Source organism: Chenopodium album, chromosome 2 (genome assembly GCF_948465745.1).
Source record: "Chenopodium album chromosome 2, dcCheAlbu1.1, whole genome shotgun sequence".
Classification (NCBI taxonomy): Eukaryota; Viridiplantae; Streptophyta; class Magnoliopsida; order Caryophyllales; family Amaranthaceae; genus Chenopodium; species Chenopodium album.
This window is the reverse complement of record NC_137835.1, coordinates 10,279-20,753: the sequence shown is the minus strand read 5'-3', so window position 1 is coordinate 20,753 and position 10,475 is coordinate 10,279. Positions and strand designations below refer to the sequence as shown.

Genomic DNA, 10,475 nt, shown 5'->3' with positions numbered 1-10,475 from the left:
GAAGGTGAATTTTGTAGATTGGTGGAGCAGGGGATATCTGGTGAGTTGGTTGTTGTTGGTGAATGGTGGTGTTGCAGTGATGCGTGGATGGAGTAGCAGTCGGAGAGGGCTGAGATTGGTGACGTAGGGTGAAACAGGGGGTGTATTGGGCAGCAAGGTTGAGTGGCGGTTGGAGATGGTGGATGACGGTGGTTGTGGTCGAGTGGTGCGATAATAGTTGAGATTAGGTAATGGTGGAATGGGCTAGTTTGAAGGGGAGTGGTTCTGGGCGATGGCGGCGGCTAGGCAGTGGTTCTGGTTGTTGGTAGTAGTTTTTGGGTTGAAGGATTTTGGATGAAAAACTGGAATTGAGATTAGGGCTAAATTAGTCATTAAGTCTTTAGTTAACTAAGGTTAAGCTTAGAATTTCATTAAGTTTACCATTGAAAATTTATACCTAGTTAAAGTTTACCAATGATAATAAGTTTTTTTGCAATTTACCACTGATAAAAATAAAAACTAGAGTGTTACCAAAGAGAATTTCCCAAAAAAAAAAAAAAAAAATAATCTTGTTGTATTGGATATCAGATTCTCAACTTAAAAACTTGAAAAGAATTACAAACCAAATGATAGGCTTCATGAATATGCGAAGATAATAAATACTCTTAAGTAGTTCAGTCATCCCTTGCTAAGATTAAATTTTTCTACGGTTACTGCTTTGCAAGGTTTGAAATGTATGCTTCATATTGAATTGGACCGACATTTATGGATCATGGTTCTGAATTCCCAAGAAGGCAGAAGGCCTTACAAAAAAATAGGCCTTACAAAAAAATAGCAGAAAGCATAGTATTTTCATAGGCTCTAAACAATAACTTAAAGGCATCACATAGCTCATTAGTTATGTTGGAGTTTTCTGGTATACCGGCTCAGAAGACTTAAGTTATCTTTCCAAATATATTTGTGGCAGGGATCTCTCTTTCAATCGGGGTCTCACTGGTTCTTTAACTCCAAGACTAGGAGATCTGCTCAAACTAAATATTCTGTAAGATTTCTCAAACTCCAAATTTATCAAGATTGCTTTAGTGTAAGCATTTGATCACTATATAAAAGTATACATACTTCTTGCAGAAGTTTCAACCTGGGATTAGGATTAATATTTTAATGTTCAATGTAGGATTTTGGCGGGCTGTGGTTTCAGTGGTAAAATTCCTCCAGAGCTAGGCAACCTTGCAGAGCTGTCCTTCTTGTAATGATTTGTTCAATGTCATCATCCATATTTTGATAGTTTCAACTCATTTCTACTGTCTTGGAAGTTTCAAGTTCCTGTAACCATATTATCTTATACAGGGCTCTGAACTCCAACAACTTTAATTTACTGGTGAAATACCCCGCTCTCTCGGTAATCTTTCCAAACTTTACTGGCTGGATCTGGCAGACAACCACTTGACATGATCCATTCCTGTCTCAACACCTAACAGTACACACCAGGCTTGGATCTCTTGCTGAAGGCAAAACATTTGTGAGTATTTTGTTGATGTCCTTTCATTCACTCTCCTACAATAGGTGGTTAGCAGTTCCAAATATGGAGCAAATGATGTCCTGACATCCAATTCATAGATAGGTCATATAATTATTCATGCAAGAATGGTAGAACTCACTGTATCCAATTTTGCAGTCACTTCAATAAAAATCAGCTTTCTGGTTCAGTTCCATCTAAGCTATTCCGTTCAGAGATGATTTTAATCCATGTGTAAGTCTCTTGAGTACTCCATAGGTCCTTAAATTTCTTCTTTTTCTTTGTTTGTGAGAAATGAGTACATTATCATTACAACATCTTAAGTTATATTGTCTATGGTTCCGTTTTTTAACAGACTTTTTGACGGAAATCAACTAACTGGGCCGATTCCATCCACATTGGGACTTGTTCAGACTCTTGAAGTTCCGTGAGTTGATGATAATCTCATGAGCTGGTCTCAACATCTTATACACATATATATACCCCCTCCTCTTTTGTTCGACTAACTTATTGTAGGTGCTAAACCGAAAAAAATCGAGGGAGATATTTATTTCATTATTAATTGTTATATTTTTGAACTTGTATTTTTGTTTTCTGCAGACGGCTTGATCGGAATTCCTTGACAGGGGAGGTGCCATCTAATCTCAACAATCTCACCAATGTTGTTGAATTGTCGGTAGATTTGTGAATTAGATAAAATAAGCTTTTTTGAACTGTAAAAAGTCATAATTGATAATTGAGCCTTTGCTTCCATTTCTTTCTTTTGCATACTTTCAGGAATTTAGGGCACAATAAACTGACTGGTTCATTGCCAGATTTAACAAGGATGGATTCTCTTAGCTATGTGTAAGGAGGAATATTTGGAATTTATTGCTGAAATATTATTCTAAATTTATACATACGGTGTATTTTCTAAATTTATATAGCCTTTTTCATGATGGTTCTTTTCATCACCATAGGGACCTGAGCAACAACTCCTTTGACGACTCAGAAGCACCAGAATGGTTCTCAACTTTTCTGTCTCTCACTACACTGTATGTTTCTAATCTAGATTCTCAGCCACAAAAATGTTCACTTATCGAATTCGTAGCTTTTTGGATGTGGCATTTACATAATTTTCATAATCATTGAGTATGGTTCACTTCAAGGGCCTGTTCCTCAAAAGTTGTTCAGTGCTCCACAGATGCAGCTTGTGTAAGTAATTTGGTTGGAGCATTAGAGCAAATAGGCATTAGGACAACATACATTTTGTTTTTATTTCCTTTTTTTCTAAAAGAATTCTTTGTAAAAAATATGGCAGGAAAATGAGAAACAATTCATTCAAATGGAACATTGGATATGAGTGATAGCATTGGCCAACAACTCCAGCTTGTTGATTTTGAGAACAACAAGATTTCCTCAGTGACACTTAGCTCTAGATACACAAATACCTTGATGTGAGAACAAGTTCTTGTGCATTTTCAATCTTTTTTTTTTTGTTTTGACTACTCCTTTTCTGACTGGAGGAGCAATATGCCATGATTGCCAACATTCACAATTCGCTTTATCTAATAACAGATTGATCGGAAACCCAGTTTGAATCACTCCACTTTCAAGTACTGACTACTGTCAGATTCAGCAGCAAACAAAAAAACCCTATTCAACCAGTGTAGCTAATTGTGGTAGTAAGCAATGTTCAGCTGTAACACCCCAATAATTCTCTCTTTAAACTTGTGAGGACCCTGAACAACATTCAAGAGAATTACTGGCGTGCTACCGCCACGTGTTCAAACGTTAAGGCTTTATCAGAAAATAGCAGCGAAAAAACTAAATCAGTTATAAATAAGTTTCAAAACCAACGAATGAAACCAAATTAAGTCATACAACTTGGAACCATTAAGGCCCTTATTCAAAACCCAATAAAAGTAGTAAGTGATTAATTCCAGTGTTCGAATAAATTCAAACCCAAAAGAATTAGTGTCAAATAAAATCGAATTAAAATAAATTCAAACTTGCAAAAGAAATAAAATGCAAACAATCAACTCTCTACTCAAGATCCCACAACCCTGATGAATGCTGCATGTGTAAGAACCTGTGGTAATTCTGCTCCCCAATATTACAAGTGTAAAAATTGGATCGTCACAGGGTCATTGAAAGGCGAAGGCCATGACCAAAGAAAGACACACAAAGCACGCAATCAGCAAAGCTGAGTACATACAAGCTGCAAAATAAATTAAGAAATCCATAACATGCTACTAATAATCAATCATCATGCATCATTAAATTATAGACTCAACACACGAATCAACTATTTATATTACTAAGACTCCATTAATTAATAATAGGTAAATCATTATTTTTATTCATTGGATTACGCAATAGACAAGGTTGTCCAACCCATGCTCCATTTGGAACATCAATAAAAGAAAAACCCCATGCCTCCTTTCGGAAACATCAATAAACATCCAACGACCACGGGCGCGACTCCGTGACCGTAGTTAGTATGAGATCTCACCTAACTCCTAGTTTTGAAAAATATTTGAAATAAGAGACTCGTAGATCAGACGGCCTCGAGAAAAGTACACGGCTAATACCCCATGTACCCCAACCCCTGATTGTCATTACTCCAGAAGTACACCAATCCAGAGTTTTATTGCTCATCCATCTTGCACTTTACGTGATTTACAGGTTTAGACTTGGTGATGACTCATATGCATAACAATACAATCAATCCAATATCAATTCAATCAAGTAAAACAACTTTTCAATTTCAATTCTTGATTTATTAGTGGCAAGCAACATTTATTATTTATTCCTTTACTACCTCGGTGTATAAACACCTTGAGTGCATAAGGCACCCCAAAACCTTAACCTCGTCTTAGAAGACTTAAATTCTTCCTTTACTCATCCTGCTTGCATAATCATGAATGATTAATAAATTAATCATTACACCAATAATATACCTTTGCCTCTAAGCGCACCTTGCATAATTAGAGCACAAATAATACTTGCAATATAAAATAGTGCACGTTATACGAAATTCACAATGTATAACCAAACAATTTAACTCAGTCATCCCTATACATGATACTAAGTTCTCGATCCGTCGTCCTTATACATGCACCTAAAAGAAAGGTTTCGTAACTTGTACGTACCTTGAGCAAACAAATTGGTATGCCACTTTACTAACTAGAAATCACCTTCAATAAACTCCTCTCCTAAGCCAAATAATAACATCTCAATCAATACCCAATCAATCAAATTTACAGCAATACTAACTTACTTTAAAACCTTCAAAATCCAAATCAAACAACACTTTAAAACCTTCCCTTTAGTTAAAATTAAAGGCTTATATATAGTTCTTTAAATTTTCTTCATAAAAACCTTAAAATACACTCTTATACATGAAATTACAGCAAGTTCAAAGTCTAATAAAAATCTGAAAATTATATAAAAACCCCTAAAAATCTCCCTTTTTAATGGGTGATTAAACCCTCTTTATAAAACATTAAAAGTAGTACTTAGAAACTATTTCCAACACTTAAAACTTCAATAAAAACATATATTTATGTTTAATTAACTTTAAACATAATTAATTTTATTAATCAAACTCAAGGATAATATTTTAAGTAAAAAAAAAAAACTTCGTTAAAATAAAAAACTGCCCGAAAATCATATTTAAAGGCTGAATTTGGCCACGAGAGGGTGGTGCTCATTACCAAAGGTAGTGAATCTTTTTTTAAAACGTTGTTTCCACATGGAAAACATTATATTTTCATCAAAATCGGATGAGTTCAGAATCTGATCGGGATTAAACGGGATTAATATTAATGAACGAAAATCTAAAAACTAAAACACGAATTTACATGTTCAAAATAATCTGGAATTAAGTTAAACTAATCATTAGTTATAATCACCAAAATTTCAAAACATCATTACTATAAAAGCCCTAAATCAATTGTTCATAAAAACCCTAAAATCATGATTTTCAATAAGTAAAAACCCTAGGTTATAAAATTTACAAAATCTGAAAAATTATGATACTTATAAAATCTGAAATTATAAAGTTTAGTCATCAAAATACAACTTGATACTAATTAAATTACTTTCAAACAATAAAATCAAAATCCATAAATCAATAATTATAATTATACAAATTAATAAAACAAAGGAGAGAGAAAATAAGACTAACCTTTTGGTGTGGGAAATTTTTGGGGATTAATGGGGTATTTATAGGAGAGAATGTTGTAGGGTAAGTAAGAATATTGGGCCTCATAAAATTATTGGGCCAATTAGGTAAATGAAATGGACTAGGCTTTGTTTGTATGATCATGAATTGTAGAACATAGGTTCATAAAATAGTTTGTGCTAAAATAATTTTTGACCAATATTAATAATTTGAAACTTTTGTAATTAAATTCCGGAAAAGTACAACTAAATATTATAAATAAAATAAAATTTCATTTATAAAATATTTAAAAATACGGGGGATTACATCAGCAGACCAGAAGCTAAGTCCCCAGAGTTGTGATTGTGCATATCCATATGAAGGGACTATGTACTTTCGAGGACCTTCATTCAGGGAAGTGACTAATGCAAACTCCTTTCACAAATTGGAAATGAGCTTATGGGTGAAACTGGGCCTAATTCCTGGCTCAGTTTCTCTTCAGAACCCTTTTTTCAACATAGATGACTACCTTCAAGTTCATATCGAAATATTTCCATATGGCAAAAAATACTTCAATCGATTAGAAATTCTGAGGATTGGCTTTGATCTTAGTAATCAAACTTTCAAGCCACCCCCAGAGTTTGGACCATACTATTTTATTGCATCACCTTATCTCTTCCCAGGTATTCCATCAGCATCAACATCTTCAATCAGTTATGTCTTATGTCCAATTTTTTTGTTTTTTTTTTCAATCATAGACTGATTATTATATGGATGTTGAATATGTTTGCCAGCCACAAACAGAAGAACTGTTAGTTTGGGCTTAATAGCAGGAATTGCTACAACTTGTACCTTTCTTGTAGTAATGGTTTTGGGAGTAGGCATTTATGCTGTACAACATAAAACACGTGCTGAGAGAGCAATTGGTTTGAGTAGACCATTTGGTAAGCTATTGAGACCGTGCAATTTTCACATAGAACCTCTTGAATTCTGGTTTGGTTGTAGTTTTAATAATTCTTATACTCTCATTTTCTGTTGTGCTATTTTGATGCAGTGTCTTGGGGTTCAAGTGGAAAAGACAGTGGTAGTGTTCCACAGTTAAAGGGAGCTAGATGGTTTCCATATGATGAACTAAAGAAGTGCACCAATACTTTTTCACAGCGTAATGAAATAGGCTCCGGGGGTTATGGCAAGGTTTGAGTCATCATCACCTACCAGCTCATGCTTCCTACTGTTCCCAGTTGAAAACATTTTATATGCGGCTTCTTATCCATTATTTTCTCGCAATGATGTTCAGGTGTACAAAGGAGTGCTACCTGATGGTCAAAATGTGGCAATCAAGCGAGCTCAGCAAGGATCTATGCAGGGTGGGCATGAATTCAAGACTGAAATTGAATTGCTTTTAAGAGTTCACCATAAGAATTTAGTTGGCTTGTTGGGTTTCTGTTTTGAACAAGGGGAACAGATGCTGGTGTACGAATATATGCCCAATGGATTGCTCAGAGATAGTTTGTCTGGTAATTTTTTATCCATTATTAAAATGTTGATGATTGTGAACATTGTAGAGATATCAACCTTATAATACTTAACCTATTGTGCAGGCATATCTGGCATTCATCTTGATTGGAAGAGAAGACTGCGCATTGCTCTAGGCTCTGCTAGAGGATTAGCATATCTTCATGAGCTTGCAAATCCTCCCATAATTCACAGGGATGTCAAGTTTACCAATATACTTTTAGATGAAAATTTAACAGCCAAGGTTGCAGATTTTGGCTTATGTAAGCTAGTTTCTGATAGCACGAAGGGTCATGTTTCTACCCAAGTCAAAGGAACGCTGGTAGGATTATTGTATTTAGAACTTGTTTTCTTGTGAAATGTTCTCATATCCTCTCAATTTAGATTTGAAGCCATGGAAAACTTGATTGCTTTTTTTTTTTTAACCTTTTCAATTAGCATATGTTTAAATCTCACCATTACTTCCACAATCGGCAATAGTATAACACAATTATAAAATCCCCTGAAGAAATTTGTGGTTTTTGTTCCCTTTTTTAATCATTAATTTGTTTTGGGTGTGTTGCAGGGCTATCTTGATCCCGAATACTACTTGACACAACAATTGACTGAGAAGAGTGATGTATATAGCTTTGGAGTAGTTATGCTTGAGTTAGTGACTGCCAAGCAACCAATCGAGAAGGGGAAGTACATTGTTCGGGAGGTCAGAACAAAGATGGACAAGAATGATGAAGAGTTTTGTGGCTTGAAGATCATGATCGATCCTGTCATTAAAAAAAATCCAAATTTGATTGGGTTTAGTAAGTTTATTCAGCTAGCAGTGCAACGTGTTGAAGAAACTGCATCGGATCGTCCAACAATGAGTGATGTGGTGAAGGAGATAGAAATTATACTACAAAATGATGGGTTAGATACCGGATCGACATCCACGTCCTCATCCGTCAAGGATTTTGGAGCCACCAAAGGTATCCTCAAGCATCCTTATGATGCCTTAGCAAAGAAAGACACCACTTATAGTGCTTATAGTAGTGCATTTGACTACAGTGGTGGATAATCATTATCACCAAAAATAGAGCCAAAGTAACACTTTTTTTTTTCAACTTATGTCAAACAATTAGTGGTTTAAGGAATGTAATATTTGACATCCCAGCAGGCAATAGCACTATATGACCATTTCTGGGATTGATTATTATGCTATTGTTGTTCGAAAACGGGAAAAAAAAAGTTGTACTCTTGCCAATCTTGACAATTGGACTCAACTTTCGGGCAATTAACAGTGTAACCCTAAGGTTATAACAATAGTTGTGTATAACAAGTAAAAAAAAATTATATAAGAGACAAAGAAGAACGTTTGAGAGAAGAGAAGGTAGATAAAGCAACGTATATTTAACAAGCCATAAAAACATTAATGTTGCCACTCTTGCATTGTTTATATATAAAGGGTTCTCCACAGGGAATAAAGGATCGTATCCGCAGGGAATAATGGTTATTAGTACACCATGAATAATGTAAAAGGGGTATAAGCTAGTTCGGTCACAACTCACAAGTTGCAGTTGTGATTAGTTGACTACTTGACGGTTAAATTAAGCTAAGGAAGATACTATAGGAAATTTAAAATAAATGCTAGGGGAAATCGAGATTCGACACTAACCAAACCAACAGATCAATAAAATAGGCAAACACTAACACAAATTAGTGATAGAGCACTAAACATTGCCTTATTTCGAATCCACGACATTATGTCATTCTTAAGCCAAACTCAACTAATAAGGTAGGCCGCAACAAGTTCTCGATGATAGGAAACGAGATACTAAATTGGGCTTGTATTTCAATCGTTTTGAGAAAGCATACAAACACAATAATTGAGATTTTCACCTAACTATCACAACTAAGGCAACCGTACTATTGAAACAAATTAATGTAAGCAAGATATAAATTACATCTAATCATACAAGAAAAGCTTGTCAATTAAACCTCATTTTTCAATGCAAGCAAAGATAATGAATACATGAGTATTAACTAATAAGTGGTCATCTATGGGCCTGTTTTCTTCAGTTTAATTGCAATTCAGTTCAATTCAACTTCAATCAGTTCGGTTTAGTTCAATTCCTAATTTTCTTCTCTCATAAAATATTCATTTCAACTCTATTCAGTTTAGTTAACACATGCAAGCACATACAAAATTAATTATTTAACAATCAATCATCAAACTAAGGTAAACATGCAAGCACATACAAAATTAATCAAGCCAATAGCTTGGTTTAATCTTCACCTAACCTCTACTCCGTACTCGCTAGTCAATATATATTCACTAAGGGTGCAGTTTGTTTACTTGATTTTTACTTATGTGAGCTTATCTCAACTTATTATCCCTTATTAGAACTTATTTTAGTTACAAATTGAACTTGGGTAATTCTGATTTACCTTTTATCACAACTTATGAACTTAATAACCCTTATCTATTTTTTTTCCCTGAAGTAAGGACATGTTTTCTTCAGCTTATTAATTTCAATTTTGTACAATTCAGCTCCTAATTTCCTTTTATCATAAACAATTCATTTCAACTTTATTCAGTACAGTTGAACTCCAATCAGTCAGCTACGTTCAATAAATCAGATTAGGTCCTAAGTGAGAATGAGGTGAACATAGAACATTTTGACAACAATTTTTAAATTCACCATTAGAGCCTGTTCACTTCATCTTATTTTCACTTCAGTTCTAATAACTTAAGTTCAATTTCTAATTTCCTTCTCTCATCAAATATTTAGCTCAGTTACAATAAATTAAGTTTAGTTAGTTCATAACAGATCCTTAATCTAACAAGTACAATATAATTTTTTATTCTTCTTAAAAAAAAAAAGTCTACGTAGTATATTTTTTAAACTTTAGCACCACACTCCCAAGTCCCTAGTCCCTTTTTCCCTACTAGTATACTCCGTATTTTTTCACAAAACGGTTGTATAGTTTCCATCGTTGATGAATGCTCATCCAACGTTCCAAATTTTAAGAAATGTCTGTGATTTGTGTGAGGTGCTCTCAACCAATCAGCTTTCCTTCTTTTTGATTCCATGTCCAACTCATTTTGTCCTGTGATCCGTGTGAGGTGCTCTCAACCAATCAGATTTCATTCTTTTTAATTAACTGCATTTTCCCTCCCTTTCTTCGTAATTTATTTTCTCTTTCCTCTTCCACGACTATTGCTAATTCCTCTCTTAATTGTCCTCCCCACCTCTGCAATTTCTCCTTCCACCTTTTCTACTCTTCGTCGAAATCCAAACCTCGAAGCTTTCCCTAAAACTTTGGTTGAAATTTGCCAGTATC

At 34.5% G+C, this 10,475-nt stretch overlaps 2 protein-coding genes across 2 annotated transcripts; both read left to right on the top strand.

The window, feature by feature from the left end:
• Window positions 1-230: 230 nt before the first annotated feature.
• Window positions 231-2,837, top strand: LOC145598121 (uncharacterized). The gene is made up of 10 exons (XM_081654435.1): window positions 231-304; window positions 947-1,021; window positions 1,154-1,225; window positions 1,655-1,729; window positions 1,851-1,922; window positions 2,096-2,179; window positions 2,273-2,341; window positions 2,455-2,529; window positions 2,644-2,689; window positions 2,796-2,837. The coding sequence occupies exons 1-10, from the start codon at window positions 231-233 to the stop codon at window positions 2,835-2,837; spliced, it is 684 nt and encodes a 227-aa protein (XP_081510561.1).
• Window positions 2,838-6,030: 3,193 nt separating this feature from the next.
• Window positions 6,031-8,208, top strand: LOC145597974 (leucine-rich repeat receptor protein kinase HPCA1-like). The gene is made up of 6 exons (XM_081654257.1): window positions 6,031-6,325; window positions 6,437-6,586; window positions 6,697-6,836; window positions 6,940-7,159; window positions 7,244-7,479; window positions 7,723-8,208. Exons 1-6 carry the CDS (start codon window positions 6,031-6,033, stop codon window positions 8,206-8,208), a joined length of 1,527 nt encoding a protein of 508 aa, XP_081510383.1.
• The last annotated feature ends 2,267 nt before the right edge of the window (window positions 8,209-10,475 follow it).

What these genes read in the sequence shown, in the direction of transcription:
- LOC145597974 (XM_081654257.1), top strand. Translation starts at nt 6,031, where the DNA reads ATGTACTTTCGAGGACCTTCATTCAGGGAAGTGACTAATGCAAACTCC. An exon ending in TGGTTTGAGTAGACCATTTG is followed by an intron (nt 6,587 to 6,696) that starts GTAAGCTATTGA and finishes ATTTTGATGCAG; the next exon opens with TGTCTTGGGGTTCAAGTGGA. An exon ending in GCTCAGAGATAGTTTGTCTG is followed by an intron (nt 7,160 to 7,243) that starts GTAATTTTTTAT and finishes CCTATTGTGCAG; the next exon opens with GCATATCTGGCATTCATCTT.
- LOC145598121 (XM_081654435.1), top strand. Translation starts at nt 231, where the DNA reads ATGGTGGAATGGGCTAGTTTGAAGGGGAGTGGTTCTGGGCGATGGCGG. An exon ending in CTTGCAGAGCTGTCCTTCTT is followed by an intron (nt 1,226 to 1,654) that starts GTAATGATTTGT and finishes CCAATTTTGCAG; the next exon opens with TCACTTCAATAAAAATCAGC. An exon ending in GAGATGATTTTAATCCATGT is followed by an intron (nt 1,730 to 1,850) that starts GTAAGTCTCTTG and finishes GTTTTTTAACAG; the next exon opens with ACTTTTTGACGGAAATCAAC.